At 50.5% G+C, this 14,262-nt stretch overlaps 1 protein-coding gene across 4 annotated transcripts in view; it reads left to right on the top strand.

Annotated features, from left to right (window-relative positions):
• The window catches only part of ARHGEF40 (Rho guanine nucleotide exchange factor 40), a 21,209-nt gene extending 6,947 nt beyond the window's left edge, over positions 1 to 14,262 (top strand). For 3 of the 4 annotated variants that reach the window (XM_060146328.1, XM_060146320.1, XM_060146317.1), the window contains exons 9-24: positions 3,679 to 3,774; positions 3,880 to 3,995; positions 4,371 to 4,497; positions 6,119 to 6,241; positions 6,339 to 6,482; positions 6,981 to 7,591; positions 7,718 to 7,952; positions 8,314 to 8,400; positions 9,002 to 9,217; positions 9,934 to 10,104; positions 10,910 to 11,087; positions 12,036 to 12,140; positions 12,371 to 12,514; positions 13,023 to 13,153; positions 13,570 to 13,614; positions 13,735 to 14,262. In XM_060146328.1, coding sequence (XP_060002311.1) covers positions 3,679 to 3,774; positions 3,880 to 3,995; positions 4,371 to 4,497; positions 6,119 to 6,241; positions 6,339 to 6,482; positions 6,981 to 7,591; positions 7,718 to 7,952; positions 8,314 to 8,400; positions 9,002 to 9,217; positions 9,934 to 10,104; positions 10,910 to 11,087; positions 12,036 to 12,140; positions 12,371 to 12,514; positions 13,023 to 13,153; positions 13,570 to 13,611 — 2,526 coding nt within the window. In that variant the 3' untranslated portion in view covers positions 13,612 to 13,614; positions 13,735 to 14,262. The remainder of the gene's footprint in view (positions 1 to 3,678; positions 3,775 to 3,879; positions 3,996 to 4,370; positions 4,498 to 6,118; positions 6,242 to 6,338; positions 6,483 to 6,980; positions 7,592 to 7,717; positions 7,953 to 8,313; positions 8,401 to 9,001; positions 9,218 to 9,933; positions 10,105 to 10,909; positions 11,088 to 12,035; positions 12,141 to 12,370; positions 12,515 to 13,022; positions 13,154 to 13,569; positions 13,615 to 13,734) is intronic. The other variant, XM_060146326.1, reaches the window with a different exon arrangement.

Here is a 14,262-nt window from a genome sequence, read left to right as displayed (position 1 = left end):
ACAGCAGAGTTAATTATATTGATATTTATCATGTTGTACATCACATCCCTAGTGCTTACCTGTCTTATAACTGGAAATTTGACTATCTTCATCCAATTCCCCCTCCCTCTCATCTCCTGCCTCTGGTAACCACAAATCTGATCTCTTTTTCTATGAGTTTGTTTTGTTTGTTTGTTTTTGAGGTATAATTGACCTACAACACTATGTTACTTCTTGGTACACAACATAGTGATTCAATATTTCTATGCATTTCACCATAATGTCTAGTTGTCATCTGTCACCATACAAAGATATCACATAATTATTGACTCTATTCCCCACATTGTACATTTTATACCCATCGCTCATTTATTTTGCAACTGGAAGTTTGTATGTCTTGCTCTCCCTTACCTATTTCTCTCCTCTCCTCACCCCTCTCCCCTCTGGCAACCATCCGTTTGTTCTCCGTATCTATAACTCTGCTTCTGTTTTGTTATGTTTGTTCACTTGTTTTTAAGATTCCAAATATAAGTGAAATTATACAGTATTTGTCTTTCTCTGTCTGACTTATTTCACTTAGCATAATACCCTCTAGTCCATCCATGTTGTCACAAATAACAAGATTTCATTCTTTTTTTATGGCTGAGTAATATTCCATTGTATGTATATACCACATAGTCTTTAGCCATTCACCTATTGATGGGAACTTAAGTTGCTTCCGTAACTTGACTATTGTAGATAATGCTGCAATTAACACAGAGATGCATATATCTTTTCTAATTAGTGTTTTCACTTTCTTGGGATAAATACCCAGGAGTGGAATTGCTGGATCGTATGGTAGTTCTATTTTTAATTTTTTGAGGAATATCCATACTGTTGTCCATAGTGGCTGCACCAATTTACATTCTGCACCCACAGTGCATGAGGGTTCCCTTTTCTGCACATACTCACCTACACTTGTTACTCTGACAGGTGTAAGGTGATATCTCATTGTGGTTTTCATTTGCATTTTCCTGATGATTAGTAATGCTGAGCATCTTTTCATGTGCCTGTTGGCCATCTGTATGTCTTCTTTGGAAAAAGGTTTATTCAGATCCTTGGCCCATTTTTTAATTGGGTTGTTTGGTTTTTTTTGATGTTGAGTTGTGTGAGTTCTTTGTATATTTTGGACATTAACCCCCTTATAAGACATACCATTTGCAAATATCTTCTCCCATTCAGTAGGCAGTATTTTCATTTTGTTGATGGTTCCTTCACTGTGCAAAAGCATTTTAGTTATATGTAGTCCCATTTGCTTATTTTTGCTTTTGTTTCCCTCGCATAAAGAGAAGTCTCAAAAAAAATATTACTGGGCTTCCCTGGTGGTGCAGTGGTTGAGAGTCCACCTACCGATGCAGGGGACACAGGTTTGTGCCCCAGTCTGGGAAGATCCCACATGCCACGGAGTGGCTGGGCCCATGAGCCATGGCTGCTGAGCCTGCGCATCCGGAGCCTGTGCTCCGCAACGGGAGAGGCCAAAACAGTGAGAGGCCCATGAACAGCAAAAAAAAAAAAAAAAAAATTACTAAGACAGATGTCAAAGAGTGTATTGCCTATGTTTTCTTCTAGAAGTTTTATGGTTTCAGGTCTTACATTCAAGTCTTTAATCCATTTAGAATTTATCTTTGTGCATGGTGTGAAAAAGTAGTCCAGTTTGATTCTTTTGCATGTAGCTGTCCAGTATTCCCAATACCATTTATTGCCAAGGTGGTCTTTTCCCATTGTATATTCTTGCCTCCTTTGTCATAGATTAATTGACCATATGTGTATGGATTCATTTCTGGGTTCCCTATTCTGTTCCACTGATCTATGTGTCTGTTTTTGTGCCAGTATCATACTGTTTTGATTACTGTAGCTTTGTAGTATAGTTTGAAATCAGGGAGCATGATACCTCCCTTGACTTTGTTCTTTGTCAATATTGTTTTGGCTATTCAGGGTCTTTTGTATTTCCATACAAATTTTAGAACTATTTGTTCTAGTTCTGTGAAAAATGCCATTGATATTTTGATAGGGATTGCCTTGAATCTGTAATTGCCTTGGGTAGTATGGACATTTTAACAATAATAATTCTTCCAATCCATGAGCACGGTATATCTCTCCATCTGTTTGTGTCATCTTCAATTTCTTTCATCACTGTGTTATAGTTTTCCAAGTACAGGTCTTTTACCTTCTTAGTTAGGTTTATTCCTAGGTATTTTATTCTTTTTGATGCAATTGTAAATGGAATTGTTTTCTTAATTTCTCTTTCTGATAGTCAAGTATTAGTGTATAAAAATGCAACAGATTTATATATATAGATTTTGTATCCTGCAACTTTACTGAATTCATTGGTGAGATCTAGTATTTTTTGGTGGTGTCTCTAGGATTTTTTATGTATAGTGTCATCTCATCTGCAAACAGTAACCATTTTACTTCTTCCTTTTCAATTTGGATGCCTTTTATTTCTTTTTCTTCTCTGATTGCTGTGGCTAGGACTTCCAAAACTACATTGAATCAAAGTGGTGAGAGTGGGCATCCTTGTCTTATTCCTGATCTTAAAGGAAATGCTTTCAGCTTTTCATCATTGAGGATGATGTTAGCTGTGGGTTTGTTGCAAGTGGGCTTTATTATGTTGAGGTATGTCCCCTCTTTACCCACCTTGTTGAGAGTTTTTATCATAAGTGGATGCTGAATATTGTGAAAAGTTTTCTCCACGTCTATCAAGATGATCGTGTGATTTTTATCCTACATTTTGTTAACATGGTGTATCACATTGATCAGTTTGCAGATGTTGAACCATCCTTGCATATCTGGAATAAATTCCACTTGATCATGGTGTATGATTCTTTTAATGTACTGTTGGATTTGGTTTGCTGGTATTTTGTTGAGTGTTTTTGCATCTATGTTTATCAGTGATATTGGCCTGTAATTTTCTCTTTTTGCAATTCTTAATATGACATTAAACAGCATATCATTTTTGGTGGATGATAAGTCAGAAACAACTGGAGAAGAGTGCAAAATAGTATCACTGGGGTTCTAGAAAGAGCTGAGAGTCAGAGAGGCTTGTTCTGGTTCCATGTGGCCTTGAGCAAGGTAATGTACCTTACTTCCGGAGATGGTGCCTTTCTGTACCTGCTCCCTGCACCAGCATTCCAGCCTCAAGATCATTGCTCTCACAGTACAGCAACTGTGACATAATCTCTGATTCTATGAATCTAAATTCTGTGAGTATTCAAGAAAAAAGGTATGAGCATGATCTGAGCCAAGTATTAAAGGGGGTCTGTAACATGGTCTCTAAGCTGTGGATCAAAGGGGAAGTGCATCTGAAGAGGCAGAGAAAAGGGTTTTATAGGGTCAAGAGCCAGTGCAGATGAGGGAAAGGAGATTCATGTTTACTAAGCTGTAAAATGTGCCAGGCCCATGATAGCTGCTTACCTACCATCATCTCTTTAAACCTTTAAATCCAGTGTGTCTTATCATGACTTTACAGTTGAGGAAACTGAGGTTCAGGAAGGTTTCTGGACCTGCCTAAGGTCATACAATTAGTAAGCGACAAAGTCAGGAACTGAACCCAGCACTGCCCCCATAAAAGTCTCTGGGGTTGCCCCTCCTCCACCCTAGGGCTTAGGCCCCTTATCCTGAACTCTGTCCCTGGACTGCATTCCTGTGTGTTTGTCTCAGGAAGTGGAAAGGTTGTGCCGCCTGTGCCGAGGTGTGCTGGGCTCTGTACGGCGAGCCATTGAGGAGCTAGAGAGAGCAGCAGATCCAGAGGGAGAGGTAGGAAATGAGATGGGACAAAAGGGGATGAGGTGGGGATGGGGCTGGGCTGAGCTGAGGACCTCCTTGTGGAACCCCAACTGTCAACTTCTCCCTGGCCCCCAGGAGGCGGCAGGAATGCCTGAGCCCCTACAGAAGGTACTGGCAGATCCCCGGCTGACGGAGCTGCAGAGGGATGGGGGAGCCATCCTGATGAGGCTGCGCTCCACCCACAGCAGCAAGTACGAGGGATGGGTGTGTGGGTGCAGGTGGACGTGGAGGATGGAGACACAGCAGAGGGCCGCCAATTCACCTTAGCTGCCAGATAATTCTTACTAAACATGTATCTGGACAAGATATGCTTCTCCACTTATCTCATAACTCTCACAACATCCCTAGGTGCTAGATATGATTATCAATGGGGAATTGGAGGATCAGAAATGTTTAATGTCTTGGCCAAGGTTGGTCAGTAAATGAAAGAGTAAGGATTCAGATCCAGGCCCATACTGTGACCCAGGATGCCATGCCACCCCTCACCTGGGATGCAAGGATGGGATGGGGTTGCAGGGCAGGCTTGACAAAGGCAGTGGTTCATTCTGCCCCCACTCCCTACCCAGGCTAGAGGGCCCAGGCCCAGCTACACTGTATCAGGAGGTGGACGAAGCCATTCACCAGCTCGTGCGCCTTTCCAACCTACATGTGCAACAGCAGGAGCAGCGGCAACGCTTGCACCGACTCCAGCAGGTGAGCCAGGACCTCCTCCCCCATGCTTCTTAACTCCACCTGGGGGCCTGGCCTCCAGCACCCTTTTCCCACTGATACTTACAGCTGATGGTGTTCTCCTAACCTGGCTTGGTCGCACGGCCCTCCCTCTCTCCTCATCTCCCCTGGAAGTTGATCACGGTCAGTGTGAGATTCAGCAAGAGGGAGATAGCATCTCAGCACCCGCAAAGAAGAGAAGCCAGATCTCCCCCTCCCACTGCTGATGTTTGATCAAGGATCCTTAGAGATTGTGAGAGATGCTTAGGTGCCCTAGGGGATTCTGGGAAGAGCCGACTGATTCTGAGTTCCTACCTCCTTAGCTTAAAAGCAACAAATGTCTATCGATACCAGCTCCCTCCACCCCTTATGCAATGTCATCCCCAAACCTGAGGACGGAAAGGTCCCACCTCCCTCCACCTTGGAAGGAGAGGACAATGGAAACTGCTAAAGGCCTTGGAAACCAAGGCCTCTTTGTGGGAAAGGTTCAGGAATAAAGCTGGCTTCTCTGAGCCTTGATTCTTTTCTCCTGGGGTTAAGAACTCCATAGGGATTTGCTCTCCACCCTACCTTGTGGGGTAGCAGGGGCACTGAAATCTGATTGCTCCTCCATAGCTCCTAAGTGTGGTAAGTGAACACCTCGTGGACCTGCATGTGGCCTCAGGGGAAAGGTCATCTCAGGGTCAGTGTTAAAGCAGGGTGGGGGCAGGGCTCTCTGTTTCTGAGATTTCTGCCTATTTAGCTTCCTCCATCCCAGCATCCAAAGGTTTGTATCTCCTACTGTCTGTTTGCTTATTAGCTGTTTTCCCACTGTGTAAAAACTATTAGCACACAGGATTTGGAGTCTAAAGTGTTCAGCTTGAGTTCTTCTCTGCTAGGAGTGAGATATTGGACGAGTCTGGAAGCATCTCTGAGTTCCCAAGTCCTCATCTGCAGAATGGGGGTGTTAGTAAGGCTTACCTCACAAGGGTGTTCGGGTGATCAAATGATTTCAGCAAAGGACTGTAGAAGTGTTTATTGTTGGCACGGGTTATTGGGAACATTCTCAAACTTCCCGTCCTCAGGCTGTCTCACCCCAGATTCCAAGCTTTCTTCAGAGGGAAGATTTACCATCCCTTTTTGGTCAGATATCCCAGAACCAACACGAGAGTACCTAGAGCCCCATAATAGGCAACTGGAGCTATACACACACACACACACACACACACACACACACACACACGCCTGGGTGTCTCTCCAAGCCTGGTCCCTGTCACTAGGTTCTATGAATGTGAAATTTCCTGTGTGCCTCTGGCTCACCCCAGTTTTATCTATTTCACCTGGAGGCATAGCCCTGGAACCTTAGCATGCATCTCTCAGTGCTTCCGGCCAGCCCAGCCTCCCCTTCAACTGGTGCTTTACAAAGATGGCTTACTCACTTTACTCGACCCTTGTGGAAACTACCACCATTCCCTGTTCTCATTTCCACTTTACAGCTGAGATGAAATGGTTTCCCCCAAGGTTCAACAGGGTGGGGCGGTCGGGTCAGAGCTGGATCTCAGCTTTCCTTTCCACTGCACGGGCCCTTCTCCCTCATGGCCCCGCTCTCCCACCCTGTCTGCCCCAGGTGCTGCAGTGGCTCTCGGGCCCGGGGGAGGAGCAGCTGGTGAGCTTTGCTGTGCCCGGGGACTCCCTGTCTGCCCTGCAGGAGACAGAGCTACGATTCCGGGCTTTCAGTGCTGAGGTTCAGGTGAGAAGGGGGAGAGGGGCAGGTGAGAGGAAACACGTGGGGAGGGAAGGGGAGACTGGACTGAGGGCCAGGTCTGAGAGCAGACTCCCTTCTCCAGGAGCGCCTGGCTCAGGCGAGGGAGGCCCTGGCCCTGGAGGAGGACCCTGCCTCCCAGAAGCTTCTGGATATCTTTGAACAGCGCCTGGAGCAGGTTGAGAGTGGCCTCCACCGGGCTCTGCGGCTACAGCGCTTCTTCCAGCAGGTATGTGCTGAGCCTCTTCCTTCTATGCCCACCACTGCCTTTCTTCTGCCTGGAGAAGCTGATCGGGTAGTTGTTAGAAGCAGGGACTTAGGAGGCCGTCTCCTGGGCTTTGAGTCTTGGCTCTGCCGCCTACTTGATGCATGACTTGGGACAGGATACTAAACCTGAGTGTGCCTCGTGGCACCTACCTTACAGGGCTGAGTGAGGATTACGTAAGCAGTATGTAACAGGTATAGTACAGAGTCTGCCACTTGTAAATTCTGTGTAAGTATCGGCCATCCTTTCATCTAGGCCCCTCTGTCTCCATACCAGCTCAGAGTGACACGCTAGGCCGTGATGCCGGGACAGTGAGGGGAGGTGTTCTAAGAGGACTGGGGTGTGGTGGGCCTTGGGAAGCCATCAGCGAGGGAGGACAGGAGCTGTCATCGGGCAGCGTGTGGGAGTGGCGGAGGACCTCACTCCTTCCCCTCGCCACTCCCCACCCCTTTGGTCTTGTAGGCACATGAATGGGTGGACGAAGGTTCCACGAGGCTAGCAGGAGCTGGGCCGGGGCGGGAAGCAGTGCTGGCAGCCCTGGCCCTGCGGCGCACCCCGGAGCCCAGCGCTGGCGCCTTCCAGGAGATGCGGGCCCTGGCCCTGGACCTGGGCAGCCCGGCGGCTCTGCGAGAGTGGGGCCGCTGCCGGGCCCGCTGCCAAGAGCTGGAGAAGAGGGTTCAGCAACAGCTGGGAGCGGAGGCGAGTCCACGGGGCCACCGGCGACGACGGGCAGACAGTGCCAGCAGTGGAGGGGCCCAGCGGGGCTCCCACAGCCCCTCACCCAGCCTCCGTTCCCTGCTGCTCCCCAGCAGTCCCGGGCCGCGGGCAGCCCCGTCCCACTGCTCCCTGGCGCCCTGTGGGGAGGACTATGAAGACGAGGGCCCCGAGCTGGCTCCAGAAGCAGAGGGCAGACCGCCGAGGACCGTGCTGATCCGAGGCCTGGAGGTCACCAGTACGGAGGTGGTAGACAGGACGTGCTCACCCCGGGAACACGTGCTGCTGGGCCGGGCCGGGGGCCCAGAAGGGCCCTGGGGAGTAGGCACCCCCCGGATGGAGCGCAAGCGAAGCATCAGGTGAGAGCCCAGCCCAGCTGGTGCCCGAGAGGCAGGCCCAGCTGGCCCGCAGGAAAAGAATATGATACTGTTGGCATGTTCCTCCCATGCCACAACCTCCCCTGTCACTCCTCGTTGTACCTGCAGCGCCCAGCAGCGTCTGGTGTCTGAGCTGATTGCCTGTGAGCAGGAGTACGTGGCCACCTTGAGTGAGCCAGTGCCACCCGCTGGGCCTGAGCTGACCCCTGAACTGCGGGGCACCTGGGCGGCGGCGCTGAGCGCCCGGGAGAGGCTCCGCAGTTTCCACCGGACACACTTTCTGCGGGAGCTTCAGGGCTGTGCCACCCACCCCCTGCGCATTGGGGCCTGCTTCCTTCGCCATGTGAGTCAGCCTCTGAAACTCCTTCCAGGGCTTCTCCCTTCACATGTCTCAGCCCCATCTGCTTGTCCCTCCTTCTCAGTATCCGCCCCCCGACCCCACCCACCACCAGAACGTGTGGCCCCAAACGCCGGCGCCTACTGCCGTTTGCTGGGCCCCTGGATCCACTCAGCTCCTGTGTCCCTGACATCCAGTGCTGCCTGGCCTTCGCTCTCTCCACGGGAGCCTGTCATTCCCCAAGCAGACTGAGTGTTCCCTGGTGGCCTGTCCCTCCTTCGGGCTCTACCGGATGTGGAGGAGGAAAGGGAGAGGCTTGTCTGCAGGGCCTCACTGGACATGACTTACCACTTCCCTACCGGCACAGGGGGACCAGTTCAGCCTTTACGCCCACTATGTGAAGCACCGGCACAAACTGGAGAATGGTCTGGCTGCCCTCAGCCCCCCAACCAAGGTAACTTTTTCTCCAACACTCATGAGAAGGGGAGGGGCCAGGAAGACCTAAAATCCACCCAACCTCAAAATCTCTCAGGGAAAAAAAGCTTTCCTGGATATACCCAGGAATGTCACCTACCAATAATCTCCCAGAATTGCTGAGGGTGGGACAAGCACTGGACTGGAAGCCAGGTGAACCCGGGTTCTTATCCAACCCACCTGAGGACTTTGGGCAATAGTAGTGATTCCTCTGGGCCGCTGTTTCTTCATCTAGTGAATGGTGGCAGTATTCACTATAGCTAACTAAGAGAGTGCTCTGAGGGTCAAAAGGCCTCACATCAAAAGATGGGAAAGTGATTTCAAAAGTTAAAAGCCAGAGAATATAAGGGATTACTTGTATTCCTCTTCCACTCTCCCTCAAGATATAGAGGACAGCTGAATCTCCTGCAGCCCTCCTGCCTCCTTTCTTTCTGGGGGAAGGTTTTTCGCCTTACCCTTGGGTGTATCTGGGCTTGACCTACCCCTAAAAACCCAGAGTACCACGCATCTTCCCCGAAGGGCTCAGACCCGAACAGCTCCAGCCCCTCCCCTCATTCCTATCTGTTTCCACCCCAAACTAGGGCACCATGGAGGGGGGCCCTCATCTGCCCCGGGCCCTGCAGCAGCCCCTGGAGCAGCTGGCCAGGTATGGGCGGCTCCTGGAGGAGCTCCTAAGGGAAGCTGGGCCTGAACCAAGTTCTGAGCGCCAGGCCCTTGGGGCTGCCATGCAACTGCTCCGGGAACAAGAGACCCGCGGCAAAGACCTGCTGGCTGTGGAGGCGGTGCGTGGCTGCGAGGTGAGGCCATGGCTCCAGACACTCCAGCTCGGGCTGCCTAGCCTCGTAGCCTCAGAAGCAGTGTGGGCTGGTGACCAGAAAACTAGACTCAAGGTCAGAGGGCTCCAGGCTGTAATTTCTAACCAGCTGGATAGCTTTGGTCAAGTCACTGAACTTCACTGGGGCTCAATTTCCTCGTCTATAAATAAAGAAGCTATGTCCTGCCCGACATCCTGTGACCCTATATCTGTCTGTGCTTTCCTACTCCTTTCCTAATTCTTCTATCTACCCTGCACTTCATCCTGTATCTCAACATTCAACATATACCTTACTCTCCTCTCCTTAGTCTCTTGCCAGTCCTGAGGTTCCAGAACAGGTTGGAAACCTACCTCCTCTAGGATAGACCTCTTTTCCCTTCAGTTCTTTGCTGATTTGCTTCTCTTCCTGGGGCAAAATGGTGCTTTGGTCCCCAACATGCAAAGGCTTACCCATTGGAGGCTATAAGCCCTACTGTGTGATGTACCTTCTATCTTCAGAGGCAGGGCTGTGCTGCTGGGCCAGGTGTGCTGTGCATGGTGACCAGTGGATGCATTCTAGGCCAAGGGCTTCCCTGATTTCCTGACTCTGCCTGAGAACCAGTGCATTCGGCCCCTGGCCCTATAAATCCCATTTTGACTCCCCGTAAAATATACACAAAGGGCTCCGGGGCCAATGACCTTTCCTTTTGCTTTCCCCAGATAGATCTGAAGGAGCAGGGACAACTCCTGCACCGGGACCCTTTCACAGTCATCTGTGGCCGGAAAAAGTGCCTTCGCCACGTCTTTCTCTTTGAGCATCTCCTCCTGTTCAGCAAGCTCAAGGGCCCTGAGGGGGGGTCAGAGACCTTTGTTTATAAGCAGGCCTTTAAGGTACGATGCCTGGAGGTGGGGTGGGCCTGGGAAACCATGGGGATGGGACAGGAAGTCATGCTCTTCTTGGGAACACAGAGTGTTCTGGAAATTCAATCCCAACCCAGGTTCAGAATCTATATCATCTAGAACAGGCTTTGGCCTGTAATCAAACATCAGGTTAGGGTGTCGAGGTGACAGAAGTTCCTGTCATTGGTCTCCTCCATGGGGTTCTCCTTATTCATGCAGGGGATTCATGAGGCATTCCAAACCAGAAGTGGGGAGGACCTTTCCCATTAAGAACACACATGCTTTCTGAGTTAGGGATGGTCCCTGGGGGAGGAAGAGAAAGGACACTATAAATATAGCTTAACTTGACGGAACTGAGGAACCCAAGAGGAGGGAGGCCTTGCTTTAGGGAAACAGCCTTGATATCCAGATAAACATCAATAGCGGCCTAGTCCCAGATCAGGCGCTGTGGCATGACTCTTAAGAGTTTCTGACTTTGTCCCCCTACACTAGTTCCAGCAGAGTCCAGTATAGAGAAAAAAGCCTAAGTTTGGAATAACATAGCCATGAGTTTGAATTCTTTCTCCGATAAGCTATGATAAGCCCTTGGACAAGTTGCTTTGTGTGTCTGGGCACCACCCTTCTGTAAATCGTGCTTGTTATAGACTAAATGCAGAGCACTTGGCGCACCGTAGGTGTTGAGCAAACATTTACTAAGCATCTACCAGATGCCAGGCTAAGTGTAGTGCTTTTCCACGTGGTACCATCTAGCCAGAATACACTCCGTCTTCACCCACTCTCCTCTGCTTTTTCTCAGACTGCTGACATGGGGCTAACAGAAAACATCGGGGACAGCGGGCTCTGCTTTGAGCTGTGGTTTCGGCGGCGGCGTGCACGAGAGGCGTACACTCTGCAAGCAGCCTCACCAGAGATCAAACTCAAGTGGACGAGTTCTATTGCCCAGCTGCTGTGGAGACAGGCGGCCCACAACAAGGGTACCAGGCAGAGCTGGGAGAGGGTGTGCTTGGGATCAAGGTTATGGCAGCTTAGCTGGAGAGTGTGGAGAGTGCCCAGGGGAAAGAGGGTGTAGGATGGAGAATGACGTATGAGAAGATTGAAGATCTGACGTGAGAGAGATTGCTGAGACAGAACTTAATCTAAGGTGCACTAGAAGGAAAGAGGAAGCTAGCAGATTTCAGGGAGGCAAGCGCAAATGGTTGGGCAAAAGAGAGTGAGAGGGTGCTCACCGGACCTGCCTTCCAGAACTTGATTGCTGTGTTACCAGGACTAGTTTGTTTGTTTTGTTTTGGGGGGTCTTTTGCTAGTTTTTGTTTTTAATTCTCTGAACCTCATTCCACTAATCTGAAAAATGGAAAGTAACATCTACATCTTGGTATGATAGGAAGGATTAAATAAGGTGATATATATGGAAGCACTTGATAAACTGTAAAGGTATGTAAAACCGTGAGTTTTGCTCTTAATGCCCAAGATAAAGGGAAGAAGGTATTAGAAGAGAAGTTGGGGGCTTCCCTGGTGGCGCAGAGGTTGAGAGTCCGCCTGCCGATGCAGGGGACACGGGTTCGTGCCCCGGTCCGGGAAGATCCCACGTGCCGCGGAGCCGCTGGGCCCGTGAGCCATGGCCGCTGAGCCTGCGCGTCTGGAGCCTGTGCTCCGCAACGGGAGAGGCCACAACAGTGAGAGGCCCGCATACCACAAAAAAAAAAAAAAAAAAAAAAGAAAAGTTGGGAAGCTGGAATGACAAATGGGCAGGATGCAACATATAGGAGAGAAGAGACAGAAGTCTGAGGGGGAAGTCGAGGACAGGATCACCATCCATGTCATAACAGTCAACAGGAAGAGTAACGAGACACCAGAGGAATGAGAGGGAGGAATGAGAGTTGGGAAGGAGCAAAGAGGTTGGTAACAGGGTCTCTGTTCCCTAGAGCTCCGAGTGCAGCAGATGGTCTCCATGGGAATTGGGAATAAACCCTTCCTGGACATCAAAGCCCTTGGGGAGCGGACGCTGAGTGCCCTGCTCACTGGAAGAGGTGAGGGCCACAGTGCTGGGGGTGGGGGGTGGCCTCCAGCAGTCAAGACCTTGAGAGTGAAAGCACAGTGAGGAGGCATGGTGGAAAATGAGGAAAGGTCATGAGTGGATATGTCTTCCCAGAAACTGTGGGAGTGACTGGGAGGCCCTCTATGAGCTCAGGGTCATTTCAGGGAGCCAGGAGGGCTTTCCCACACCAGCACCCCACCCCTCCACCCCCGCTCTCTGCAGCCGCCCGCACCCGGGCCTCGGTGGCCGTGTCATCTTTTGAGCATGCCGGCCCCTCCCTTCCCGGTCTTTCCCCGGGAGCCTGTTCCCTGCCTGCCCGCGTCGAGGAGGAGGCCTGGGATCTGGACGTCAAGCAAATTTCCCTGGGTGAGGCACCTCTCAAGGGGTGGCTCCCAACAGCTGGGTCATCATGGTGATGTTCAGGCTGCTTGCTGCTGAGCAATTCCTTTCTCTAGCCAAGGGGCCCAGCTGCCATGACAACTATGTACAGCTTCCCCATTGCTAAAAGAGCCTTCCATCTGGTTGCTAGGGTAATGCTTACAGCAGCCTGTTGCTAAGAAGCACTTCCTCTGTACCCCTCTCTCTCTAGCCCTCCTTGGGTTTCTATGGAAACTGCTTCAGCTTCCTGTTGTACCCTCCTGGTTCACCACGGCAATCCTTACAGTTTCCTGTCGCTTTCTCTCTGGTTGCTCTAATGATGCTGCTGACAGTTTCCTGCCTCTTGGTAGGGGGGGTTCTCTTGCAACTGGATTGCTATGGTGACTTACAGCTTCCTGTTGCTCTGGAGCTTTTTCTTCCCTGACGGAGCAGCTTGGTTACTTAAGGTAATCTAGAGGGGTTCTATACCCTGCTCTCACCCCAGCTTCCCCTCCAGCCCCAGAAACATTTGCCTCTTCTGGAGATGTGTCCCCAGGACCAAGAAAGAGTCCCAGCCTGCAACGCCCACACCCTGGGAGCAGCACTCCCATCCTGGCCAGTGGAGGGATCTTAGGGCTTTCCCGACAGGTAAGTCCTTGCAATAGGGCTGAGAATGGGGTAGTCTCTTCGGACACTTTCTGGGTGGGCTCTTCTGATCATTCAGCCCATGAGGGGCAGGGGGACCAGTGAGCCTGTGCTCCCAGCAAGGCTACAGGTTGGAGGGATGTATTGTCCAGTCTGCCCTTCTCCTCTTCCCCAGGCCTGGCTGAGAGGGCTTAAGGTCAGAAGTGAATCTTTAATAAGGGGTGGAGGGCAGGAGTGATAGAAAGGGGAGAATTCCAACAGCCTAGACTTGGATTAAACCAGCAAAATTCAGGAACGCTGGGGAGGAAAGAGGGGTGAACTAATTGACAGGCTTGGGAGAGAGAGAAAGGTTATATAACCTCTCTATATAAGAGGTCGTTTCTTATCCTTTAAATTCACCGCCGTTTCTCTTCCCTCAGAGTCATGCCCGAGCCCTGAGTGACCCCACCACACCTCTGTGACTGGTGAGTTGCTACCCGCTTTCTACCACATCCTACAGCCTTCCCTCTTCCCTTCCCCAGTGGCTTGGGAGTCAGCTTCTTCTCTCTCCCAACCCATCTTCCCTTTTCCTTCCTGGCTTCTAGAGAAGATCCGGAATTTGGCTACAGCCCCTCCTCTCAGCACGCTTTGGGCTGGGATGCTGGGGGGACATAGTGGAGGACTGGAAGAGCATTGAATTCCTTCCCTCTGCTTCTTGGACAGAAACGAGGTCAAAGGACCAGTGTGTTTCCCTGCTACTGCTGTCTCTAGCTCTCCCCAGCCAGGTGCCTTCCTGCAGGAACCAGAGTGTCCACACTTGCTTGCCTTCATACCCTGGAGGTGGGGAAATTATCCCTCGTCCAGTCCTTCCCCATCCGGGGCCACTGCATACTCCCAAGACACCGCTCCATGTCAGCCCTTCCCCGACAGCCTGTGTTCGCCCCTTCGTCCTGACCCCTGACCCTCCTTGAGAAGACTCATCTCTGCCAGTTCCTGATGACTCCATTCTGGGGTGTCATAGGAAATGGAGCTATGCAAACCATTATAGAAGGGTGGGCTAGGGAACTGCAAACTTTATATATGTAATAACTGTTATTTTAATACTATTGTTATATTAAATATATTTACTCACA

The sequence above is a fragment of the Lagenorhynchus albirostris genome, chromosome 1 (genome assembly GCF_949774975.1).
Source record: "Lagenorhynchus albirostris chromosome 1, mLagAlb1.1, whole genome shotgun sequence".
Lineage (NCBI taxonomy): Eukaryota > Metazoa > Chordata > Mammalia > Artiodactyla > Delphinidae > Lagenorhynchus > Lagenorhynchus albirostris.
This window is presented reverse-complemented; position numbering and strand designations above follow the sequence as displayed.